Source organism: Nasonia vitripennis, chromosome 5, assembly GCF_009193385.2.
Source record: "Nasonia vitripennis strain AsymCx chromosome 5, Nvit_psr_1.1, whole genome shotgun sequence".
Lineage (NCBI taxonomy): Eukaryota > Metazoa > Arthropoda > Insecta > Hymenoptera > Pteromalidae > Nasonia > Nasonia vitripennis.
Genome location: NC_045761.1, coordinates 6864311 through 6891134, shown reverse-complemented (window position 1 = coordinate 6891134; position 26824 = coordinate 6864311). Strand labels below are relative to the sequence as shown.

The following is a 26824-nucleotide window of genomic DNA, read 5'->3' as shown; positions in this document are numbered from 1 at the left end:
TGTGTAGAGTTTGTATGTTGTCGTTATGCCCAATTCTTATCGTATAGCGAAAAGATACCCCTACCGTGTCCCCACTACTTATATAGTTATATGCGTACCCGCAACACGTCATTGTGATCTGAGCGAGCTTCGAATGAAGATCGAGAACTCCGCACGCTCTTTTTAAGATTTAGCTCCTTATTATTATTAAAATATTTTCAATTGTTAACGATAACGTGATTCTAAACTAACACCACTGCTCGAACATGGACTCGCCAAAATTTCAATCTCCTTTTACTTGGGAAATAGACGACGAGTTCGCGTTGAATTTTGACGATAGTGAATTGGAAACGGGAGAGGAATTGCCCTTTTACAATTTTATGCACTCGATCATGGCTACCTTTATTTACGCCACAAAGGGAGATTACAACGCAGCGAAAAATAATTTTTCGACGATGGACGATCTCTGGAACTTGGTCGATCAGGGGTAAGCGATATATATATATATATACACAGTTTCTCTGGTAGACATGAATCTAGAAACTGGCAAGTTCTTAGGCTTTTAACGCATGAATTTGACGGTTTTTAAGTTAATCTCTACCAGGGTTATTTTCCAAGCCCGGATTCTTGGGAGAACGCAGTTCCCTTCTTCTTTTGTTTTGCAGTGCAACAAGCACATTAATAACTCGAGCCTTTTCACGAATTCTATCTTTGGGTTTGATCTTACTTCGCGGTGTAAACTTTTTTCTGCTCATGCCAAATGAAAGGTGATTGATTTTATTAGCTTAGAAATTAACAACTTTGATAATAAATTTGCGATTATAAAGTATATCTACACGATAAGCGCAATTAGATTGAATAAAATTAGTATATAAAACAAGAAATAAACCATTGCTGTAGCAGTTGATTTCGGTTCGTAAATTTACAGCCAATTGGAAGGAGAGCAAGTATCTGTAGATACTGTTAACCATATTTTACAATCAACAAAGTACCACGTTTTATTAAAACTCCAAGATTTTATGGGAGAAGAAAACATTTCACGCGAGGAATTAAAGCGAGTGGAACCATCGGTATCCGTGACGAACATCAGTACATTGAACGGATGCAAAAGCATTGCGTGGTCCATATTTCATGAAACTGGCATGGAAAAAGCCATAACGTTTGCCAGACTCGCCAGTTTGGGCAATCAAAGATGCTCATTGTGGCATTTTGTGCTGGGTAAAAATCTAAGACGCTTCCGCCGCGAAACGGCCTTTTCGACAAACCCTTCTCAGAAAGAAGTGAATTCCTTTTTGAAAGCTTACGAAATACATAGAAATCCACTGTATGGCATTTACTTATCCCAAACATACTCGGAAAATAATCAAAACGAGAGGTCAAAAGAAGTATACATGAAAGTATTTCGCGAAAAGCCCGAGAGCATTAAAATTCAGCTCAGATTGGCACTTTGCTTTCTAAGAGCGATGGATCTTCCAAAAGCGAAGCTTTGCCTGGACTATGTGGAACAATATACTTCTGATTCTACGATGTACTTGCATTACAGAGGCAAGTATTATAAGAAACTAGACGATTATGAGGTATGTAATATTTATACATTTAAATATAAGCAAATGATTGAATTTAAAACTTGTGACGATATTTTTAGCGCGCTGCGTTGTATCTTAAAGAAGCAAGTAAGTTAGGTGTCTTCGGAGCCGATCTTGAATATGGGCAGTGTATGTCCAAAATATACCCAGATTTCGACCAGATCGTGCATTTGCTGTATATGGAGAAAAGATTTAGACACAATAAAGTATATTTGCAAAATATTTATCTGCACATTGGAATGGAATCTTACGATATTAAGAAATATGAAAAATCATTAAAGTACTTTGCACTAGCTGTAAAACTTATTCCTAGTAGTAAAATTTTACAAGTAAGTTTCAAAAGTAAAGTGTTAAGTATTGTTTTACAAAATGTGTTCAAATAATTCGGGCTCATTTTTGATGGAAGTAAAAATTATTTAAACCTATTCTGTCCTTCGACTGCATATTGATATTTATATTGTAAAGTAAAATTAAAACATAATATTTTTCTTTCAGAGATTTTACTACAAATCAATTTTTAAACTTTACAACATTTTCGACTTCGTAAACGGTACACTCGTACCTGAGTACAAAAGTGCAGTAAACAATCAGGATTTACCTATTCAATCAGTTCAATATTTAGAAAAAATAAATAATATTCACGCCCAAAAAATGCTACAACCATCGAACAATACGGACGAAAATAATGAGATACTTTTGACTGATGAAACAAACGCTCGCTCCAAAGTAATTTTATTCTTTTTCTTATCAATCGTACTGATCATTTCTTGGATCGTATATTAATCATCTTACGTAATAATTTCGTATTTTGTATCCATAGTTTTTTACAAGATTTTAATATTTGTTAATTACCACTTTTTACGGAATAAAAATATCTTTCTGCTTTTTGTATCTTTTGAATTGGAAGAATATTATTGTGTATTATCCATTTCATTTCTCCCTCCTATAACAAAATATTAATCAATGAAGATTAATTACTAGAGCGCAAAAATTAGAGTCTTGGTATTTGAATTAAATTTTTATTATTCAAAATCAGCATTCTCTTAAATAAATACACTTAGAAAGTTTAATAATTAAGTATTATACATTTTTTTCTCTCAACAGAAATTCAATAATTTAAGTACAATCCATATCTTAAAAAAAGATATCGAATTCAGAAGGCACTCATTTAAAATTTAAACAATTGTGCCGATAGAGTAAATCTTTCGCCGTTAGTTCAATAGATTTCGTATACATGATTCTTGCCGCTGTTCCATTTACAGTATTGTCTCTTACAAACTTTTGCAATTAGGAAAAAATCTGTACACTCGTTTGGCTTCATGGACGGAATTAAAACGCGAAACGAAACTTTGTACAGCCAGCCCGTTTTCTCTCTATGGATACCTCTCACGCTATTAAGTACAATCGTCGCTATGCTACTCAGAAGTATAATAAGTACGTCACGCAAGAATCCATTAAAAAAAGAAAACGAAAATGCATTAAAAGCCAAATCCGCAGCGCAGCTCGCTTGGCGAACTCGTGTCTCCGTCGCGCAATTAAAACGCCAACATCTCCTCTCAAAATCTAATTTACAAAGGCCGCGTGTACGAGTCTTTAAGAAGGGTACGGGAACATTGCACATTTTGTCACGGTAGTCCAATAAATTTCCCTTAAAACTTGAAGTATCAGAAAATCCCAAATCTCTTTTTCGAGCTTGCGGTGGTGCGTTTCCTGCGCGCCGGCGCGACAACACCATCCGCTCCTTCGCTGTTGGCCGGGGAAGCATGCTGCACAGGGGCCAGCTTGCTGCGCACGTGTTCGTCCAGCAGCGTCTGCATGTCCATTTGCCACTGCTCGAGCTGCTCGCTCAGCTCGATCTTCTGCTGGATGGCCTCCATCAGTTGGCTGTTTATCTGGAGCATGTCGATTCGCGTTCGGGCAAGCTCGACTTCGACCTTGTTTTTCCTCGCCACCGCTTGGTCTCTCGTCTGAAACACAGGGCACGGGTTTTTCAGACATATTCTCTATTTACACGAAAAGTCGACTGCGTCGACCGTGACAATTCGAAGGCAACGCTTACCTGGAGAGCCTGTGCGAGGACCTCGTCCTTGGAAAGCTGCGAATGCTCGATATCGTTTCGAGCTCTGTCACGTTCCTCTCGCGCACCCTGCAGTTCTGCCTCGCAAACCTTGAGCTTGCTGGCCGACTCGACGAGGGTTTCGCCGCGGCGTTTGAGCTCGTCCTGCGTTTGCCTCAGCTGATCCTTGGTCTGTTCGAGCTCCTCCTTGACCCGGTGCAACTCGACCGCCAGACCGAGTTCGCCTGGACCGCCTCTCACCCCGGCTAGAGCTAGGCCGAATACTTCCTCGACCAGGTCTGACAGCGCTCCTGGACAGCAGTTGATCTGTGGAGTAGACGTAAGAGTTAACAGATTTTAAATTTCAGTTTCATTTCAAGTATCTCATTTAAATGCTGCGGTTAACCTATTATCAAGCGAGTCTGCATTAATAATTTCGACTCCGCTAAGTTCAGTAATAACCGAAATGCGTCATCAATGCACAAATCTTCGAGTCATAAACCAAACAAGCTCTAAACTTTATTACCGCTCATACTCTCGGTACATCATGCCTACATACACAACGGAATCATTAAACACTTTACGTTCGCCCACGCGCGCGCAGCTTAAAAATCGCCTCGTAATGAGGCTGCCGTGCATTGCGTTGTAGCACTCGCAGATTTCGTTCGTTCCCACATTTTCTATATCGCTTTTTGCTTCTTCTCTATATCCACAGCCCTATAGTAGCGAAGTAGGAGAACGCGAGCCGCTCGAGCGCGACGCTACTCGCTGGGCCGTGCATACCACCCACATTAGCCAGTCCAGTTCGATTCGCGGAATTTCGCCTCGCGCGATCGCGATTTTTCCGTTCCCCTGCCGGTTTTGTAATGGGCGAGCTCAACGAGCGATTCAGAGCTCCGTGCGGCTGAGTCACACTCGCTACTCCGTTCTGCATGGCTATATGGGCACGTGAATATGAAATCGTTATCGTAATTCATTTCTCTAGCTCCGTCCGACGCTGAAACAATGATCTTTATTTTTGCTGCTGTATCCGAGATTGCGTTATGTTTCGTTCTATATAATTTGATTTGTTTCGCCTAAGCGTCTGAAATGAATCATTCGTCTCGGAGAAAGGTTCAATTGATGCATATTCATAAACGCGGAAATATAAGTGCAATTACCCTGATTTACTGGCCTAAAGTATTTTGACACATATATTAGACTGTTTAAAATCGGGGATTAGAGCGGTAAATGTATTATATGACATCTTATATCGTTTGACGGGTAATGGGACCGTGCCGAGTCGATTAATCATTTAGTTCAATAAATTTTAGTTTTTAAGAAATACTTGGAGGCGAAAATTCAAATTCAACTCGATTTACCAGTCCCTATATCAGTTTTGAAAATTATCAAACGTCGATTTAACCGAACGAGTGAAGATTAAACCACGCGTATAAATTACTCAACGTCGCGCTAATCTCTTACAGTACGATTTCGAATATAAAAGTGTTACAAGCCGCTGCGTTTATCTGAAATCGAAACCTTTGAAAAAAAGCCAACGCCTATAGTTTATGTGAGCAGAGGCGCCATAAAACCATCGGACAGACGCGAAGTGCAACTTCAAAGCCAACACGACGGAGAAATGAAAACGTTCGAGCTCGGAGATAACGTAAACTCTCGAGCGAACAGCTGTGCTCGGAGTCGGCGAGCAAATCTACCGATGTCTCTAATTCGATTTAAAAATATCGACCGTTTCACCTAAGGTCTCGGATAAGAGTATACATACGATTCTCTTTTCATTAACGCGACCTAGTAGTCGAACACGTCGTCGAATCTACGGATTAAACATTCGCTTTAATCAGTGAAAACTGAATAATCACCTCCGACTCGCTGCTGTTATTCAGCACGAGCATCGACTCGTCGCAGTCGCTCTGCAGTCCGGAATCGTCCTCTCCTCTTCTCAGGTGGCTCGACAGCTCCTTGAGTCTGCGACACGCCCGTCCGACTTCCTGCCTGAGCTCTTGCTCCTGTTGCTCGGCGCCAAGGGACGAGGCTCCGCTTTCCTCGCACTCCATCTCCGCCTGAAGCGATCGCGGCGCGTGCCTCCGTGGCGTCGAGGTGCTGGTGCTCGAACTCCTCGTCGTGCTGCTCTCGATCGCGGCCAACGCAGCTGCCAACTCGTCCCTGGAAGAAAAGAGGGTGTGTGTCATGAGATAGCCGGAAGCGCTGAGGATGTGAAATTCGAGCGGATCCGTTGGGAAGTTAGTCCTTTTTTTGAAAGGAGTCCACACCGTTACAGCCGTCGAGTTTTCGTAATAATCAGAGCATCCGTTTAAATCACGAAGCTTCCGATAAGCGAGTGTGTGTGTGTATGTGTGTGAACAAAACAAAGAACGATTTGTAATTTCGAAAAATCGACGTTAGTTATGTACTGACAAATGGATATTACCGTTGCAAATGCGACCCATATCTACATTTTTATACTTTCGCGCGGTAACTGCGTCAGATAGGTTCTAGCGGCGATATTTACATATGTTTCTAGTTTCTAACGGAATATTCCTAGAACACTTCGTCCAGCAGTTTCGATCCGAAGCATATGACGGAGGCGTTATCTGCGCTCGCGATCACACAAGCGTACCAACAATTTGCGCTTTTATTGCGCTTACTTTCCTTTTCCACGTGTCTATCATAAAAGTTATAAAAAAAGTGTACACCCTACCGACGGATCCATATTCAAAACTATAATACACAGCACCTATACGCATGAGTCACGCGAGAGAGCGATATCGCTTTCGAAAAATCTATATAATCCGTCAATTCTCGCGCGCCACTCGACACCGTCTAGTCGAAGAAATATAGAAAACAAGGTGTACACAGCAAACTAACCGCGAATTGACGCAATACCGTCGATCGACCGGTTCAACAATTCGATCGCGCGCGTAGGTGGCTATAACGTAGGCGCGCATAAATTTCCGCGCTGTTATTATGTGCCGTCTATTCATGCGCTGCGGTTGTTGATTATTTTTTCTCTTTGGTTTTTGCTTTCTAGCGTAACGGTTCGCAGAGGGCGTGGGTATTCGCGAAGGATGTCTGCGTGAGTTTTGACGGTAGGAGAGGTTTCTTTTAATTAATATTGATGCGCGAGAGCGGGAAAATTGCGAAAGAGGAATTTGAATTTTAACGTTCGTGCGCCAGTGGATGGGAAAATTGGATGAAGGTGTATTTTTTATTTGGGAATTGCACAGCTGATTCGATCGAATCGATCCAACCATGACAGCTGGAGCCTCGAGAAGAGAAGAATTAAGCCTTATCAGGCCAATACACACGTAAGTGTACACACTCATAAAAAAGGCGAGCCGTATAAAGTTCTAATCGAGAGCAAACATCGGTAATTCAATTCGGCTCCGTAATGTAAATACCCTCATCCTTCGGTCAGGGACCTTCGATTAAAAAAGGCGAAATAAAGGTCAAGACTGCGGCCAGCTCTATACTATAAGTGTATAGCAGACGTATACACAGCGGCTTTCGCAAGTACAACACACAGCAACGCCGACGCAGTCGCTCGTGTTTGTCACTGTCGCCGCCGTCTATACGAATCGCTCGCGTTGGGAAACGTACAAAAGAGAATAATATAACGATCGACGTCGCGGAGACAAGACAAAGTTTATACACAGGAGACAATTCATCGAATAACGCGCCAAACGCCAGCTTGTTACATAATCACACGCGTATACAAAAAAAAAAACGCAGCGAAAGAAAGCGATCAAGGCTGTAGAGCCAATATCGGACGGTGTACCTTTCACGCTCAGCGACGATGGCGCGTCTCTCGGCTTCGTGTCCGAGCCGTTCCAAGGCCGTCGCTCGTTCCTCGGCCTCCTCGAGGGCTGCGATCGCTCGGGCGCGTTCTTCTCGGAGCTCCAGGGAACGCCTCTCCAGCTCGGTCCGCTGAGCCGACACCAGCTGCACCTGTTGTGTGAAAAGAATGAGGAGGTTAGTATAGTGTGTATGGTATGGACGAGATGGGGTACGTTATCGCCGCCTACGCTGAGATAGCGGTTTTATCGTCGGGACTTTTTTAGGATGTGTGTGCGTGCTGTGTGTTTGAATTTGTATGTGGGTTATTATTCAATGTTTACGTATGTACAAAATTACTTCAAACGAATTTTACCGCTGGCTTTCTAAGCTCTCGTGACTCGGATAGAGTTTTGATGTATAAGTGCTCGGTAATTGCGGGTGGAAAACAAAAAAGAATCGCGTAGAGACGTTTGGCAACGCGGAAGATTCGTGTAATGCAAAATTGATGCACGAAGATGCGCAGTAAGTAGTATTTGCCAATGTGTGTGCGGGTATACTTTAGGCGCTTGTAATGAAGTGTCTTGTTAGACGCGTTATAAAAGTATTGCCCGATGCGCACTTACTGCACAATTATCATTTGCGAAACGTGTGTACTGGTAGCGAGTTATTTCAGAAAGCAGAGCCATTATAATTAACCGTGCGAATTGTGTGCACATACACTTGTTAGGCTTCAATCGAGTAGCTACTCAGTTTTTCTCTTATAAATAATTATTACAAACAAGCTTACCTCATCCTTTAGAACCTCCAAACTGCTGACGTGATCCTGTAAGGTGGTATTCCTGATCGCGCACTTCTCCCTGAGGAGCTTGAGCTCGATGAGCAGCTGTTCCTCCTGTTTAGCGGCTTCCCTCAGCTGATCGGCCAGCCTGGCATTTTGCGAGGTGAGTTCGGTTACGAGACTGGCTTGATCGCGTTCGGCTCGTCTCGCTCGTTCGCTCTGCTCGTCCAGCTGACTTCGTAAGGATTCCAGGTCCGCTTGAAGCTCCAAAGCTCGAGCTTCCGACTCGCCGCGAGCTTCCTCGAGCTTTCGACGCAGCAGGTGTCGCTCTTGCTCTAGGCCCTGTGGAGACGGTAAATTTTTAGTTGAGAGAGTATATGGTTTATTGTAATATTTTGGTGCGCTTGGACCGATAGTTTGTGCTTTTAGGGATATTCGCTCCACAAATTTATTTTTATCATTCAACAATACCAGCATCATAATATCTCCGAAAGCCATTCTCTTTTCTTATCACTCCCATTGCCTCGATTTGTCAATACCATATCAATACCGCTCCACGTTTCCTCCGGCCCACAAACAATATCCCAACACGAAGCAAAAAAAAAAACCTCCTCACCTTCGTAAGGCCGCGCTCAGTACCTATAGTAGGCGTAGCCGGGGTCTCATTACCCCGTTTGAAAACCGCAGCGGCGAAAGGTATAGAACCGACGCCCGCGATTAGAGACAAAGAGCGCGCGAAACTCGTAAAGCGCAGCGGTAGAGAGCATAATAATACTCGGTCGGATATAAAGCGCAGCACAGCAGTCCGTTTCGAAATCTCGGCGTCGATCGCGCAGAGATTAAAAGCCGCGGACTCTTACTTTCGCGTGCGAGGTATGGTTTCGCGCGCGTACGTGTGTGTGTGTGTGCAGCTGGATTTATCGCGCTACTGCTTATTCGTATGTGTGATGAAGTTTTGATTCGAGAAAATGCATGGTTTGTGTGTGGATGAAATTTTTAATTTTTTATACTAATTCCTCTATAAATAAACTAAACCAAAGCTATATAATCATAATTAGACTTTCAACCAGATCTCTCACACCCGGAAAGCCCATAGACTCCGACCAAAACGCATTTTCCTTCGCCCCCATTACAAATACCGCAACTGCGCAACGCCTACGGTTTGATCATTCCATCAGCGAGTCGACGCGAGAAAACGAGTGTAATTTAAAAAAGAGCCGCGCGCTGTGTGTCGCGATTTTTTTTTTTTTTTGGCTCGATGCCTCGCGTGAAACTGGTTTGGAGGGACGTGACTCACCGGCGTCGGCACGTGTGTGCGGTGACTTTTTTTTAAGAGGGAAATCGTGTTTCAAGCGCTGCGCGGTGTCTCCGTTTCTGTTTCGGTGGGTTTGATGGATCGCCGGGAAAATTGGAGTAGTTGGGTAAGTAGTTTTAGAATTCCTGCGATTCGTCACTCCCTATACAAATTAACTCATCCACATCCCCGCGCCGAACCCCCATTTCCATCCACCTGTACAATTAACGACAATCTCCTCCTAAATACATCCTCCACGTGCCATCCATCCCAAGGAACATTCAATCAGTGCACAGTCGCTCGCGGGAAATAAATTGGCGATCGCGCGCACGCTTGCCTCATTACGCGCCGTGCACCTCGGTTAAGTATAGCAATGATCTCTCGGGAGGCTCGAATCGAGAGTCTATACAGGTATATACATAAAGTTGAAAAAAATAACACACGCGAACCAGGCTGGCACTCCCGACGATGATTCAGAGAGATCCGCGAGGAGCAGCAGGCAATAAGGTCATCGCGCATTTCGTATTCGTCTGAGATCACGACGATCGAGAGAGAGAGAGTCCGGTTTTTATACTTTTCTCGAGCTAGTGTGTCGAGATACGCGTGTTTTATGCGTGGATAGGCGAAAATTCATGTGGTGTATAGATTGTTGCTGTAGAGGTTGGAGCGAATGGGAGAAAGTCAAAAATATGTATAATATTCGCGCGTTTAGAAAGCCGCGGAAAAATTGCACGAGGAGACTCGCTATGTGCGGTTCGCGTCTTGTATGTTGATTTTCGTAAATGCTGTATCGATTGCTTTGTGAAATTAGCGCCTGATTTACAATTTCACGCTCGTTTATGCCGGTAAGCTCGTGATTATTCTGATTCCTCCGCCCACGCAATCGAGATACATTTATTCCAAACGGTGACTATTATACAATTAAAATGAAGCAGATCTTGTCTCTATTTACCTTGTACACTCACGCATTCGAGGCGATCACCAATAGGTCGCGTCAGAAAATTTAATATATTCAAAAATTATTTTCTTCTCTCATCAGTTTCTCAATCAGTGATGTCACATGTGATGCTAAATTTTATAAGGTGACTGTACAGTAGGTGACATCACGTTTTATAAACTTTAAATACCTCTCGCGTTTGGATTTGCATGAAAAAATGGCAAATGATGCTGGATCTTCTCTTAATCTAAAAAAATTAGAGCAATCGTTAGAGATACGATCTTCGATCTACATCGACGTGAAAAAAAAGCTATACGTATAAGTTTTCACTGCAAACGTGAAAATCGCCTCGAGTCACGAAACACAATTTTTAATCGGATGAACGAATGGAAGAAGCAGCATCGCAACAATCAAAGCGATAAGATAAAAAAAGTCGTCGAGATAAAAGTATAGTCTTGACGAAACAATGTGTACGTCTACTCCGAAAAGGAGTTGGGAAAGAACCTGGTGTATAACTTTGGCAATGATCCACTTTGGCGTTTCGATTGATTTTAACCTCGCGCGTAAAGCAAACTCCGCGTTTCAAAAGGCCCCGTTCCGGGGAAAAGTAAAAAGTCTCGTAAAGAAAAAAGCTGATCGACGCTATTGCATACCTGGACTGCATTTGCGTCACAGCGTTGGGCAAATAAACTGGAAGTGAGTACAAGCCTGCGCTTTTCGGCACAGTCGCCGAATAGTCTGTACCGTGACGTTGTTTGTTCGGCAATAAAATACAAAATTAAAAGTGTCCAGATTAAAACGACTTCCTGCATCTTATCAGTCTCGACTGTAATATAAAAAGCGTAATAAGGAAAGAAGTACAACACGTTCGTTATACCCACAACAATAAGCTGTGTCACGATTCCACAAACTGGACCATCCAAAAAAAAAAAGAAACAGCCTGACAATCGCCACGACGGATCTAGAAAGTAAAATCCTTCCCTCTTCCCTATCTCGCCGGGCATCTATATCGTATTATCCTCGAGAGCTGCAACGCATCCGCGACAATTAAACCGACGTCACAGAACAGCGATACCTTCGCCGGGCATAATTACACGAAAAAGCCAAGTGGTCAGAAGCAAAGACACACGGTTCATCAAACTCCGAAAACGGGATTTTTCGAGCGCAGCGAGAGCCGATAGTCCAAGGTGACCCGCTTTTGCGAGTGAGAGAGACACATAATAACAGAAGGTCGAGCTGCGTGGAACGGATATACGCCGTGCAGCCTTTTCTGGCTAATTTTACGCCGCGTGACTCTCTCTCTCTCTCTCTTGAGTTTTTTTGAGAGAGGGGATTAGGACTCGCGCGAGGATTTCTGGAGCGGCAAGTGCTGCAGCAGCTGTGGGGAAGAGCTTCTGCGAACACGCCGGTGATAAGAGGCTTTTTGTGGGAGGACGCACCGACGTCTGCTCGGGATTTCATTTTTATTTTTAGACGCTTATTTTTTTTCTGGACTGTATAGCGAAAATCGTTGGAATCTTAATTCGAAAGTGCGCGCGTGGGAACTTTAGAATTCATCCTTCACGAACGCCAGCCTAATTCTGAGGTCCCGACAAACTAGGCTGTAAACGAAGGACACGAGAATCAAATCCACGATAAATCGCACGGAGCTGCGTTGAAATTCGATCAAACGCCTCTCGCTCACCAGCAGCAACACGCGATATCGCTCGGAAAATAAAAGAAAGGCCTCGCGCACGAGTTCAAAGGCAAATCGATCACACGCGCCGGATGATTGCAGTGTAGCGTCGGAACAGACAAGGACGAGTATGTAGAAGCGAAAGTGGAAAAGGAAAGCCGGATGGAGGCGAAGCGCAGCCGCGCGCGTTTGTGTACACTTACGTGTGTATAAGTGTACACGCAAATGCGGATCTAATGCGAACAGATACACGCGCGGACTGCGCGGCGCGCGAATCCGTATAAAAATAGCCGGCGACGAATATGGACTCGGGGAATTCAGAGGATTTGGACGAGAGAGTTTTCGCGACGCTTCTTTTGTATACGAGGGAAGGAAATAGCTTCGCTGCGCAAAGTTGGTAAACAAACGGGCTGCTGCAGCTATTCGCTTAATCTCTGTCGCAGAGCCTTGTGCTGCGAGAGAGTCTATAAATGGGCTTATGAATTATATGAAGCTTTTATATAGTTATTCCGTAGAGAGGCTTTCTAAATTTTGCAGTTTCTCAGTTGAATTTGAAAATTAACTTTCGCTTGATGCTGCACCAACGATCAGAAATCCACAAAGCACTCCAGCCTCGATAATCCGCTCGGCGGACGAAAAAAGCTCGCGGCGGCATTATCTCTCTATAGCCCAGACGTGGAAGAGCATCGGCTCGACGCAGATAATGGAGAGAACCGACAGAGTAAAAGCGGAGCATAGCTATTAGTTAAATCATTAGCGCAGCATCGAGCGAGATAATATCGGCTAGACGAGTTTCTGGATTTTTTATCTCTTTAGCGATGGCAGAGAGAGAGAGATGCTTTGAGGGGAGACGCCGCGAATGTGTAAACAAAAGGGAGGATGAGAAGCTTGAGTGGATTTTTGTTGAGAAATTTTCGGTTTTGACATGGGACGTAATGGGAAAGTAACCTCACAGAATTTTGAGGTTTTTAGTTTGTTGTGTGTGGATTTAGAAGGTATATCAAGGTTTATCCGTACGGATGAAAGATAAAATCATCGCGCTGCGGCTGTTAATGCGAGAAATTGGCCGATTGCGTAAGCCAGCAGACTATGCAAAACAATGATTTCTCCGCAAAGCAGCGAAATTTACGACAATACGTTGTTCCACAGGGAAATTCGCGCTGCTAGCTCAGACTCATCTATTATAGAACGGGGCGCGTGTACTTCCGCACTGCGGCAATCGTCGTTTTATACAGCCTCTCCATACAGCCAATTTTCAGCAAATCAAACCTTCGTCAAACCCGTCGATCATACGCTGCAGATCCCCCCTCCTGTGTAATATTTTCGCGAAACGATCGTTAAAAAGCGTATCGAGAAATTGCCAGCTATACCGTTCTAAATTTTCTTGCAAACCCTAGATAAAATTCCCCGTTACTCACCGTAACACCAGAACAAAGCCCATCGCACACGCGCGACGACCACCAAAGCCTTACCCATTAACAAAGGAAAAGCGAGCAAGAGGCCTGTACACATACACCTATAAACACACCACATCCTCGAGGAAGAGCGTCGCGCGGATCCTTGAGAATATAGTCGCCGATCGCAGGGCTGCTCCCCGAGAGAGGTGAAAGCAAGCGAACGAGCGCCTGGACAAAGGAAGGAGCGAGAGTATAGTATACACAGCGCAGGAAACCGGTCGTGATCGCCTCTACTCTCCCGCGCGCGTATGTGTGCAGGTTACGTCAGTGTGTGTGGCTATAGTCATCGCTGGAGGGCCTCCCCGGTGTGTGTGTGTGTATGTTATACGACCTGAGAGCCTCGTGGTGCTAAAGAGCAAAGATCGCAGCGGCACCGCGGGTGGGAAAATTGAGTGTCGAGGGAGATTTTTCACAGGTGAGGGCAGGTATCCTTGTATACAGGTGCATAGGACGAGGATTATCCATAAGTTGTGCCTTTTGAAATGTATATTATAAGTTTCTTTGTGTAAAGATGAGAGCGACGTTCGGGGCCTTGGGATTCACGCGCTACTGCTCACCGACACGAACTGGCCCTTTCACGCGTGTCTTTATACGCGGAAGTCTGCAGGCATCGCCGTCGGTATTAGAATATTATTATCCAAAACGAGAATTCATTATATACGCGTTTCACCGACGCCGTAATCGCGTGCTTTTCCCCAAAGCCATCGAGTTACAGCACAATCGCGACTGTCAGTCAGTCGGAGAATTAAAGCGCGCAAAACTGTCGATAAAATCCGATACCCCTCGCGGAGTCGAGAGAGAGAGAGAGAGAGAGAGAGAGAGATTTTTCTCTCGATTACGCAACGCTGCGACTAAAATCTATTATATCAGCCTTCGATTTCTTCTCACGTATCCGATCTGCATGTAAAACGCCTATGACGGAAGTATAATATTCTCTCGAGAAAACCGCATTGCAGCGACGGAGAAACGCAGTCGAGGACGGGAAAAAGAGGAGCCGCTCTCTGACAATGTCGTCGGATCATTAAGGAACGAAGGAGGTTAAGGTGTGTGCGTAAGCACAATGTGGACGTCCAAGGAAAAAAAACCGGTGTTTGCTTTGCTGCAGTGCCAGGGGCTTGACTTTCGTTCGCGGTGGACAAAGACAGACCTGCCGCAGCTGATCCGTTATGTGCACGTGTAAATATAGGAAAGTTCAAGTTGAGACGGATTACGGACACTGCGCTTATCTGCGTTTACGAGAGTGAAAAGGCTCGTTGGTTTTGAAAAACACGGGGACTGATAGCGGAGAGGAAAATCGCGTTGCGACGTTGGCGCGAGGTTCTCGTAAAAATTCAAAACACACACGAGGGATCACAGCTACATTATACCCGCATCGACGTAGAATCCAAGCTTCGCTGTTGTTGCATCAGACGAACTTATCGCTGCTGTCCAACAGGTGTGTTATATTGCGTCGATAAAGGGAAAGACGGATTTTTCCGGATTATAGACTCTCGCAATTAGTCAGCAACGAGGTATTTACATGGATTATAAGTTGTGCGCAAGACCAGTCTCGGAGAGTAGGACTTTCACTGCTGCAAGACTGGTTTTTACGAGCCGATGTTATAAATTAATAGATACATTGTTTTGATAATTCGAATTTATATCGCTCGTTATCGCGACTTTACTATTCGAGCTCTCGTGCGTATACAGTGAAAGTGTGTATCATTGTCGCGCAAGGTTTTTCTCCCGCACTTCCTCTGACCTTATTGCGGTTAATGCTACAAAAACGTTCTCTATTTTTATTCTTAGCTGATCGTTTTGTAAATAATACAGACGAATGTTCGTCCAACGAATTCCCCACCGGAGACAATGCCAGTTACATCGACGGTTCGTGAAAATCGAAAGGGAAAATCCTTCCGAGAATAAGGTAGCTCCAGCATCTCGTCCCCCGTGTGTGCCTATAGACACATTGTATGTAAATCAAAATGGAAGGCTACAAGTAAATTATATCCATTAGCCTATGGCACTTTCTGCTGCAGCGCATTATCTCTCTGCCATCGTCGTGACTCCACTAAAACGTCGACGTCGGACAAAAAACTCCGCCGTTTAATTTTCCCAACTTACATAAATCATCGTCTGCGAAACCGTCGTTATATGCACGCACGCGACGATTTATTTTAATTACTCTACACGCGTATTAAACGGAGTATAAAAACAAAAAAAAAAGTGTAACTCAGCGGAGCAAAGCATCGACCTCCTAAAACCTCGATCCCGTCACGCAAAACAATACAGAGCCGAAAAATTCGTCGAGCGGCGAGTACCGTGCACAGCTCCGCTCTCGAGCTATACCAGCCAAGCCGAGCCGGAGCAGCGGCAATCGGTCGATGAGTAACCAGGGGAACCAAGGCCGTCGTCGGGCGAGCGGCTCACGGTTCGATAACTCGAACTTTCCGCGCGCGGTGAAAACGCCGCAGCTGTGCCAAGAGCCTATGGAAAAAGGATAGAACCGATTCGAATTCACTAAGTAGTGTTGACTATGCGCGACTGATGACTGATGCACTATACCGTGTGTGCGCTCTTTGAAGTTTCATTAGGGTCGACTTTCTAAAAATTAACAACAATCCCGATCGTTCTGCGCGAGTCCGTGTTACAAATTTCGCAATAAACTCCAGCATCAGCGTCCGATGTGCAATAAGAGACTCGATCCTGCGGCCTATTACTTTACTGCAGTCGGGGGCGATTTTCACGCGCGCGGTGGCTTTTCGCAACGTCGAATGACTTTTCGAAAATTGAAAAACTTTATACTATAGCCATTATATTACGAGGTTGCGATCGGCGGTTGCGCAAACGAACCGTGCGGTACTTCCCTGCGCAAGTAGACCCTATTCATCGATTAGCTGCGCGGTGGCTTTAAGGAGAGCATCTGATTATGTTTGGTTTCGAGGATTTTACTGGCTAAAAGAGTTATAAGCGCGTGTGTATTGATTAAGAGCCGTCGCTAATGAGTTGTAAAAATTGTCGAGGAAGCTATATTTTAGGGGGATATTGGATGGATCATAATGACGCAGTGAGTTATCCAATGAATTACGGCCCTTGTTTGCAGCGACGATAGCCGATATCGACAAAAAATAGTAACGCATACACGCCGATCAATCAACCTTCCTGAAACGTTATCCGAGACAAAAGGGCGCGTGTAGGGACAAGCCGAAGAAGCGAAGGTATTCAAGGGTGTGTTTATGTGGAGGTCAGAAGCGGCATCATCGTTATAAATCAGCCGAGCGAGGACGATCTTTTTTTACGCGTTCGTAGCACGACACTCGTCGGGTTTAATAAACTAATAGCCGCGTCGATTATCAAAATTGCGTGTCTCTCGTTCGGATTTGGAATTTTGTACGCGATGGCTGTAATATCTCTCGGGAGATTCAATAACGCAATGCAGCGCTATGATTGTTTTCTCAACAGAGGTGTGATTCGATCAAAATCGTGGGACCAGAAAAAAAACAGCCTTGAGCACTTTCGATGCCTATCGATCTCAGCTATTCTGCTCGAAGAAAAGAAGAACGAGTTAATTGTTTTCAAGATTCATTACACACAAAAGGCGTTGGTTGAATTCTAATATAATCTAATTTTCAGGTGGTCACACGACACCTAATTAAAAAGAAAAAATGATAATAACACTCTCGAAGGACAACACCATTCCAAAGTCTAATGCCAGAGCGCCGTTGTTAGAGCTAATCTGGAGAAATCCAGCGCGTCAACCGACAATTTATTCCGAGAGTACAATACACTAATCTACGATTGCCGTGAGTATATAGGTTAATATCGCCAGTATTATTCCGTCATCATAACTCTCTCGCCTCCTATACACATCGATCCTTTTTTTCACGATAACGCACGTGGTATAGTCTCGCGAAGAAATGCAGGTATCGCCGCGGTGATGTGCGCAACGCAACAACTGGTTATTATGTAGGGAAATCCGACGGTAAACGTATACAATCGTATTAATCATTCGTTAGGAGATCTCTGGGAATCTTAGAAAGCTGGATCATCGGCTGTATGTGTGCAGGAGAGAGATGCGGTCGGAGTAGGTTTAATATTTGTACAGATATGAAAGTAGAAAGAATAGCAGCGCACGCGCGCGTAATATCGGTGAAATTGCGGCTTTTATCAGAAGTGGGCTTTTCTTTTTTCACTGTCACGCGACGCGCACCTGCGTAAATTCGCAAAAGCACGACGATGATCTTCTACAACTTAAAGCTTCAATTGATAGAGGAGTGTATAAACGTTAAATTATCCAGCAAACAGCTGTAATTCGCCGATAATTACATAAACTTGGTAGTGCACAATGACGCCGGTAGTCTCGTCTATAAATATAATAATGCAGGTAGATGCAGAGAGACGGGCTATCCCAAGCAGCGGCAGCTGGGAGTAACAGCAACAGGACGAGTCCGTGAGCGCTGTAATTCAAGAGAGCCGGTAATTTGATATGCGTAACATCGAGGAATGCTTATGATCGAGATAGTGCGCAGCAGCAGCTCCGTCGTCTTTCTCTCCTGAGATGCTTTTTTGCGTAAAACAGGAGTTCTCGGTTCAGATTATTTAATTTGTCGTCTTTAATATTCAGAGCAGGCTGTTATCGTATAAGTTTAGATCGGATAATAAATTCATGCACAAGGAAGCGTTTCCAGAAACGCTGTCGTACACCGTCGCAATAAAAGTCGCGAATAATCACGGGAAACATCCCATTCGCACTGCCTCATTTTCGCCCAACCAAAAACAGAAAACCCAACTCTCCGCACACACGTTTACAATTACGTCGCGCGAACGTCCAATGCTCACAAGGAAGTCATCGTCGTCGGGGTGTGTGTCGTCCCTGCCTACTCCATATACTCGCCGGAAGTAAAACGAGGAACTGCGGAAGCCAAGGAGTTACACACGGTGTCGTATCCGCTTGTTGCTCTATTCTCTCTCTTGGTTTGCTTTTACGGCGAACTACGTCCGTTACGTTTTGACTCGTCGTTCGCGTTACACACACTCTTACCATCGCGCAGGGGATGTGCGGGTTGAGTAAGAGAGTATTACGTGAAAATTATACGCGATTTTTTTTTCTTCGTATAAAGCAGCGGCTCTTTTAACGTCGACTGGCTTTAGAAAGTCCCTTAATTATTAATGTCTCGAGGAGCGCGATTTTTTTATTTTTTGTTGCAACGAAGACTGCACAAAGCGGAAGTTATCTCTTTCCTATCCCGTTAATCGCTGTGTTGCTCTTCTCCCGTAGCAAAACCAAAATAGCCTCTGCACCGGAGTATAAATCAGCGTCTTACGAAAAATCTCTCGCGGAACACAATGAAGCTCGTAAACCGACCGACAACAACGTCGACACAGCATCCGCAGGAATCCCCTCGTGAAACCTCCGAAAAATCATCTCTCGCGACAAAGCTCTGTGACGACAAAAAGAAGAAAAGAAACGTCTAACAGCCTCCGTAGCATAGTCTCCTAAAAATAACGTCTCGGCGCCTGAACCCACGGCGATGGTCCGTGAAGCGTCGTCGTCGTCGCCGTAGGCGGAGCAGAGCCGATCCGCGAAGCTTCAAAATACACACTCTCCGCAATTTCCGGTTATTAATAAGCTCTACAGCAGCGAGAAGTAATACAATATCCACGAGATCACTTTCGCTGCATCGGAAACGAGAGCATAGCCGATGCGATGCTGCTCCAGACGGATGTGGAGAGAGCATAGTGTTCTCCAGTCTGTTGTTGGATTATTGAACGTTTGTGCGGCGATGATTGCAGAGTTGCTGGGATTTGATGGACAGTTAGACAACTGCTGCTGTGGAGCTGATGAAGGGGTTCGACGATCATTAGGGATGATCGAGCAGGTTCAGTGCAGCACGTTTCCTATACACGGGATGATGATGGCGATAGGCTAGAAGTAGGTGAGGTGTGCTTTCGCTTTTAACGAGTTTCCTTTATACGCAGCTTCGAATTTTTACGGGTATGTGTGGGGTAACGAGAACGTTGAATGAATCGTCTGGCTCTTTACACCTGAAGATATTTTCCAAAAAAAACGAAACGGCTCTTCTGGCGCTGCTGCAGAGCGCGAACGAAAATAATCGCCGAGTCATAAAACGGAAGAGCCTTTCGTCGCACAATGGAGCTGGTACATTACTTAACGAAGCGACTTTCTCACTCATCGTCGTTTCTCGAAAAGAAAAGAAAAATATTGCGGTAAAACTGAACAGCGGGATAGCGTAATTCTCGAGAACTCGCAGCAGCGATACAGTTGAGAGCGTCTTTTTGCACGTAACCTATTAAGTAAAGTCGAAAAGGCCTCCATCATCGGCTGACTCGTAATTAATTTGCAATTAGACCGGTAGCATAACTCGCGTACGTCTGCCGACCTGACGTACGAATCCGTTACAAACAGTAGTAGGTATAACACTCGATCAGACGTCGTCGTCGTCGTCGTCATCGTCTGTACAGAAGCTCGAATCCATAAAACCGCGATTATGTGACAGAGCAGCAGCCGATTTTCCCACAGCGAACCAGGTCAAGCACCTCTTCTCGGTCATTCCCGCATTATCATCGTCGATCTCTCGCCCAAATATGCACATCCTCGTTCCCAACCCCCAGAACTCCTGACCGCGTTGCGCAACCGAGTGAACCCAGTAGTAGTATACACCTTGCGAAATCACACGCCGATTTTCGAGCGATCGGTATACACCGGAGCTTGAGAAAGGGACGACTTTTGTGTGACGGATGACTCACGGTCGCGTTCCTCACGACGTGGAACAACTCAATGTAGAGTGTGATGCAACGACCGAGAGGTGTCTAACGGGACGAGCTCCTGTCCTGGGAATATTCTCTCCTGCGCGCGTTGATTGAAAAATTAGACTTCGCAGCGGATTAACTGGCTTGTTTAGCGGGCGATAACGACTACTGCGAGTGGTTGGAAGTGCGGATTGGGAAAGGCGAATTGCAGGAGAGGAAGAGAAAGCGAAATATAGAGCAGAAGCGTGGGCGTTTTGTTATATTGCGAGTAGAGAGTTTGCGTATAGGTCAGAGGAGCAGCTGAGTTGGGCAATGTTTTGGAGTGTGCCATTGCGCAAAGGATTGAGATTCCGAGTTGAAAACGCAATTTTCGGGGTCTAAGTGCATGCGAGCTTAGTGGTAATATTTCCGAGAGTTATTGCGACGATGAAGGTAACTCGTGTATAATGAATCTCTTAGCTCGGTCGCATTTTCAATGATAAACTTATTTCGAAGTAGATCGTGTTGCAAGGATTCTTCGAAAAATTTAGCAATTAGGACGCGAAAAAAAGTGGAGGTATATTGACAAAGACTGAATCACGGCGTGAATCAGTGGCAGCGTTTGTAATTATATAACAGCGGCGTATTTCAAATACGGAAATCCTTGTATAAAATACTTTATTTCAAGCATCATCGAGCACTTATAAAATACGCTCGTCTCGAGAGAGCTGTGTTTGTACAACGTAATTACAAGTTTATGGTATATTCTTGTTGTAAAATAAACTTCATTAATCTTTAATTTAAATTTCTCAATGAAGTCATCGGTTTATTCTTCGCGCGTTAAGAATAGCTCTAGGTACACTGATAATCAATAACATCAGCGTGAACAAAACATGCGTCTTTACGTATAGATACACTTGAAGAGAGACACTGCGTCTGCTCGGATGTACGCACGCGCCGAGCCAAGATCGATTCTGGACTCTTTCTACAAAAGTTCTCGAAACAGCGATTAAAAATAAAAACTTAACCAAGCAGGAAACGAGCACCGGGTCAACAATAGTAAAAACCAATAAAAACCCTTCATCGAACTCTCCTACAACGACTCCCCCATAATCCTGCGCACGAAAGCCACGGGGCACGCAAACTCGGCGAGTTTTCATTCATACCCATCCGGCTGTTCTTCTTCCTCGCTTGCGCACGGCCCATAAAACTCGTCGTCGTAGCCTCGATGCATCCTCCGTCGACCGCAAAGAGTACACGCGAATAAAAAGGAATACGCGCCTCTAATGATCGCTCGTGGCCGGTATGCTTCGGTGGAAATGGTAACAAAGTTTGACTGCGTTTGCAGGACGAGTTACTGCGAAGTCGTGTGCTACACAGCGTCGAGTTATTATAGAAGGATAATACAAATACCTAAATTAACCATACCGGTCACTCTCGCCCGTTATATACCCCAACGACTTCATCCTACGGGCATCTCGGCGATCGTTATCATTTTTCTCCGCAGCCATAACCAGACCGCAATTCCTTGACAGAGAAAACAAACCTAGTTATACCCTAGCTCTGTTTGATCCTCCTTTGTTGCTGGAGCCTCGAAAAGTATATACGGAGAGGGATAAACAATGAGGAGGAGAAAAACACGAGCGAGAAGAATGAATGCGTATGCGCAGGAAAGAACCGTTACGTTCGCGCACACTTGACTTTGTGGAACTCTGACACGCTTTGAGTGTTGCGATAACGACGGGAAGAGCTGCTTTGCCGCGTGTGGATCGGGATGAGGAAAAAATCGAGCCGTCGCTGATGGAAAAAAGAAAAGAAAAAAACGTGTGGAGATGTAAGGAAGGTCGTTTGGAAAGTTGCGCAAAAACAACGCGCCGTTGGAAATTTGCATCGCGAAGGATGAGACGCTTTTTTTGAGAGAGGCGTGCTTGCGCATAAGCCGCCGCGAAAGCGGGAGATTCATTTTACGTAAAGCTTTTTGCGTAAACGCTTCGATGCGTTTATGGAGATGCATACGGCGGAGAAAAATTAGAGACTCGCGCTTAACCGATTTGGTTAACGCTCTTACGTCAAATAATAACGTGGACGCACTTGAAAAAAAGAACTAGTAACGGTTATCCGGAAAACGCTACCGACGAGTGTGAAAATCCTAACCGGGCAAATTGCCTGGCAATTATACACGCCGCCAACGCACTGGAAGTTCCCGAGCATCGCACTCCAGAAAAGAAGAAAAAAATGAACAATTTAAAGCCTGCGCAACTTCACACTAACTCCCCGGGGCGTCTCTCTTGGCTAAACAAAAGGACGACAGTAATGAGGAAGAGAAGCGGAAGAAGCGGCTCTCGAGTGAAAATTAGACCGGGAATAGCGCAATTAGGCTTTAAAAAGTTGTAATACGGGATGATGCTGCAGCGCGGGAGGACAGTTGGTTGTTGCGCGTAAGAGACGGGAAATCCTCCTGGGAGATCGAGATTGCGTAACGTATGGTCGAGAGTTTTTGTGTTTGATTTGTGATGCGCTTCAGTCGTCCTATCGCGCTTTCATCGCGGTTTTTATGGTGATTGATGTACTCTATTTTGATTGCTATCTTCGAGTATAGAAGAGATGAAGGATCGTTGGCCATTTTTGTGCTGACGCAAATTTCTCGTGAGAAATGAGAGCCGATGTTTGCGTCATTTATATGAAAAAATAAGAAAAATCCATTTTGCAAGGTACACCTAAGTTAAATGAAAATTTGGCGCATGTGCGTAATGCCATATTCGCACGAGCATTTGAATCCATGTGAATATGTTGAACGCAACGAGTTAACAGAACCGCGCGCGATTTTTTCAACATAAACAATGAGAGATTTCACGTTACTTCCAAGGCGTGTGTTGTACGCGATACCTTTCCCGGAATACCATACAGAAAATGCATTAAAATTTTTGCATTCAGTGTATAACCTCCGGATCTATCTTCGGGTGAAAGTACTCTTTTTTTATTGTTAACCCGTATGCATTTCGCCGGAGTTTTAGCGCCTGTAAATTATTCATACCACGAATTTTCGCTAGAATATACATGCATCTCGCTTTCGAGAGTTGCAAAAGCACACCAGAGCGGCTATCGTCATCGGGAAAAGCGATAAAAGAGAGGATCCGCTTGGGTTGTAAACGAAGGAGAAGAGGAGAAAAAATAGCGAGTAATTGTTCTATGTTGCTATTACAAGAATCTTCGCGAGTTTTCTCAATGTTCCATTAATCGCTTAGTCTGAATCTCTCCGGGAACAGGGGCAAGTTTATGCTTCGCCGGAGCGAAGAGAAAGAGAGATAAGTAGAGACGGGAGCTTATTGTGTATTTTGAAGGTGAAAAAGCCTAGATACACACACGGGCGTATACGTAATTTTTCTTCGCGGCATACTTACAATGTAAGAAACCGGGCGATTCATCAAGACACTTCGCTAATAAAGTGAATGTGCTAACCGCAGAAGCTATTAATTAAGACGCGCGGTTAATTTGCGTTATATGATTTGTAATCGTGGTTTTATTTATTGTTGCGGCGATCCATTAACATAGACTGGAAAAATGAATCGCGGGCGTTGTTCTATCGAGCAAATGGATGTGAAATCTCTGGAGTAATTAATTTCGCGCCGGTGTGTAAAATAAATCTTGATTCCTATAAGTTTTAGTACATCCTGTGTATAAATTTCTTGCTTCTCGTCCTAGCTCTCGTCGACCTAAAATGGAAGATCGTCGAATAAAACTTTTTCTCTTCATCCTCAACTAATAATAATCTTTCAAACTTCACACGAAGGTCAATATCTCTCTCGGTGCACCGCCGACTTCCAATTTCCACATACAACGCTAACGAACTATATGCAAACGATCTCCCCCCCCTCCTTCATAAGACTCCTCTTTTCCTCGTGTAACCCGACCCTGCTCCGGATTTCCCAGCACATTGTTCCCCCCCCCCCTCCCCCATTTCGTCCTCCTCGTTAGCCGATTTTTTTCCCGAACGCACAAGAGCTTCCGGGAGTCAGGGAGATCGACTTTCCTGTACGTACACACACGATTTCCGTGATTACGCGATTAACTTCGCTTTTCCATTTTCTTTTTAATACGTATAACAGACGAGTTTCTGAAACAACAGCCGCGAGTTTACTCGCTCAAGTTGGGAAACCGCTTGGTGCTGGCCGCGCATTAGCCGAAGCCTACTTAAACGCATGCGCGCGCGCAACTGTACAATATACTGTCGCAATATACTCGGCTCTTTCGCGCTTAAATGTTTCGCGAGCTGTGTGTATACTCTTTTTTTCCATCGCGATTATTATATCGTCGCTTTGCGAAACACACGACGCGACGCGCGAGATGAGGGTCTATTTGGTAATTTTTACTTAGCGAGGAGAGATGTGTGTGCGATGATTGATGAGTCGAGGTTTTTGTGTGTGTGGGTGTGTGTATGGTACGGACGAAAGGTGAAGGTGAGCAGAGCAACGTGATTACATTCGCGGAAAGTAAAATCCCTATAGGCGAATTTCGTTATATATTTTAATGCGGCGATAAAAACGCTTTTTCTTGTAATACAAGAAGAAACGGTCCACGTACAGCGCGTACGACGGCAACCTTCGCAAGCATATCCACCACGTGCAACAGGAAGCAATTATCGTTCGACTAATAACTGCCGACATTCCGACAGAATTATTTACCTCTGTGCTAAATAATTCTGTCACAGGCTAATTGCCGCAGACGAATCTGGAACGGTCTCCTCTCTCTCAAGACGATAATCTCATGCAAAACCTTGATTTCCTCGCTCTAACGAGTCGCGTATACGAGCAACCGAGTAAATCCCGCACTCTCGACAATGGCACATCATCAGGTAAAAGCGCTCGGAATTCAAAATCCGTATACGAAAGAAGAAGAAGACGGCTCTGAATAGAGCAGCCTTATTACGTTGCTTCGCCTAATTATCTCGTCATGCGCGGAGCTCTCCTTATAGTGCAGCCGCTAATGGCGTCGTTAAGCCTAATTCTCTCGGCGCCGACGAATTTTAAAGCTAATTTTTAATCACTCACTTTGGGATGCTACTCGAACGATTTGTATGCAAATCGCGATAGTGTGATGCGCAATTTGCGGAATGAGTGTTACGTCCGATCGATCATAAGCCTGTCAGGCTGTACAAGCGCATCTGCAGCCGAGTGTGTGGCATTGAGTCTTTTGAAGTTGGACGTTTCTTCATTGCCACGCGAGTGTGTGTAAACTCTATAGAAAGTAATCGACTATGCAATGATATAATCTCAACACGACGCGGCCAGAGGCAAGTTCAATCCATGTGACTAACGCTTTCGATTTTGCGTCAATACACTTCAGAGCTGGTGATTCATCGTGCGCAAATCTCCAGGTAAAATCTCTCTCGAAATCAATTTTCGCGAGTTTTTTTAATCAAGTACCAGCTCTGACTCATGCACAGAACAGGATAACGAATACGCACACATGACAACTATATACACGTCGTATAAACAATGGAAGAAGCGTTTCACCGCAAGAGAGAGAGATAATGATTGTGCAACGAGTTTACACCTACACCTCTATATAATCTCCCGCGAAAAACTGGAGCTCGCGCCACTTTTCGCACTCGACACGCTTCATCATCTCTCTCTCTCTCACGCTCGCGGCTTTGACGGAATCGACGTTCCATCGCGATTATTTATCGTTTTTTTCCCGATGTGGAAGCCCGTAGTGCGGTAATTAATGCGCGGCGGTACACTTTGTTTTAACGAGTACATAGTCTGCAGGAGAAATTGTCGTAAAGGTACATTTTATCGTCGGATTAGGCTATCGGAACGAAACGATCGTTTTATACGGATTCTGCATCGAGTCGTAAAATTTGTAGCTCTTTTATTTTACGGCAGATGCGCTCGAGGGAAAAGGAAAAGTACAATTCGGCCGACTACGGATTTCTATTATTCTTTTGAAACACCCGAGCCGCGCGATATGTTATTACGCGTTATATGTAGGAACAGGATGATGACACACATTACACGCCAATTTTTATACACACACGAACTACTTTTGAAAGCGCGCGCGCAATAATTCCAGGGAATTTGGCGATTATTCCTCGCGATACTCGCGCGGGGGCTATTTCAAAAATCAGCTGAGCGACTTTCTACTGCAATTCTCTGCACACATCGCGCGCGGCAGACCTGTTTTGCATTCCTGAGCTCGAACTGAATCTCTCAATTAGCGGAACCGTCGCTCCCTCTTTTCCCCCTTGCGCGAATTATTCATTGCCTCATTCGTGTATGAAGTAGTCGGTGTAAAAGGCTAATTGAATGGCAACGTAGTTTTCTCCGCGAATTGCACACTTGGCGTTAAAATAAAAATGCGTACGCGAGTCCGCGTGAAAGTTACGCAACAGAAGAAAAAACCCAGCTATAACATTGTACATAATTTAATTCGGAAAATTGAATCAATGCGACTTACGTAAATAATCAGATAAACGCGGAACTGCGCGATGAATTTTAAAATTCCCGCGTTTTCCAACCGTCGGTGAGATTGGCTATTGATTATACGTGTACACCCGATT

At 44.6% G+C, this 26824-nt stretch overlaps 3 protein-coding genes across 6 annotated transcripts in view; 2 read left to right on the top strand and 1 right to left on the bottom strand.

Annotated features, from left to right (window-relative positions):
• Positions 1–105: 105 nt before the first annotated feature.
• On the top strand, positions 106–2471 carry LOC100679025. Its single transcript, XM_008218847.3, has 4 exons — positions 106–466; positions 908–1556; positions 1625–1894; positions 2061–2471. The coding sequence occupies exons 1-4, from the start codon at positions 246–248 to the stop codon at positions 2346–2348; spliced, it is 1428 nt and encodes a 475-aa protein (XP_008217069.1). The 5' UTR covers positions 106–245; the 3' UTR covers positions 2349–2471.
• Positions 2049–26824, bottom strand: part of LOC100122330 (bicaudal D-related protein homolog) — a 35112-nt gene continuing 10336 nt past the window's right edge. For all 3 annotated transcript variants that reach the window (XM_008218859.2, XM_001605883.6, XM_008218858.4), the window contains exons 3-7: positions 8183–8515; positions 7397–7566; positions 5481–5784; positions 3625–3948; positions 2049–3532 (exon numbers count right to left, since the gene is read on the bottom strand). In XM_008218859.2, coding sequence (XP_008217081.1) covers positions 3230–3532; positions 3625–3948; positions 5481–5784; positions 7397–7566; positions 8183–8515 — 1434 coding nt within the window. In that variant the 3' untranslated portion in view covers positions 2049–3229. The remainder of the gene's footprint in view (positions 3533–3624; positions 3949–5480; positions 5785–7396; positions 7567–8182; positions 8516–26824) is intronic.
• LOC100122344 (coiled-coil domain-containing protein 63) overlaps positions 22580–26824 on the top strand; it is a 19231-nt gene continuing 14986 nt past the window's right edge. The window contains exon 1 of one of the 2 annotated variants that reach the window (XM_008218852.4): positions 22580–22746. The gene's annotated coding sequence lies outside the window, so the exon portion shown is untranslated. The remainder of the gene's footprint in view (positions 22747–26824) is intronic. The other variant, XM_008218854.2, reaches the window with a different exon arrangement.

Excerpts from the sequence above, each read along its gene's own strand:
- LOC100679025 (XM_008218847.3), top strand. The coding sequence starts at position 246 with ATGGACTCGCCAAAATTTCAATCTCCTTTTACTTGGGAAATAGACGAC. Across the intron at positions 467-907 it reads TGGAACTTGGTCGATCAGGG|CCAATTGGAAGGAGAGCAAG; the intron begins GTAAGCGATATA and ends GTAAATTTACAG. Across the intron at positions 1,557-1,624 it reads AGAAACTAGACGATTATGAG|CGCGCTGCGTTGTATCTTAA; the intron begins GTATGTAATATT and ends CGATATTTTTAG.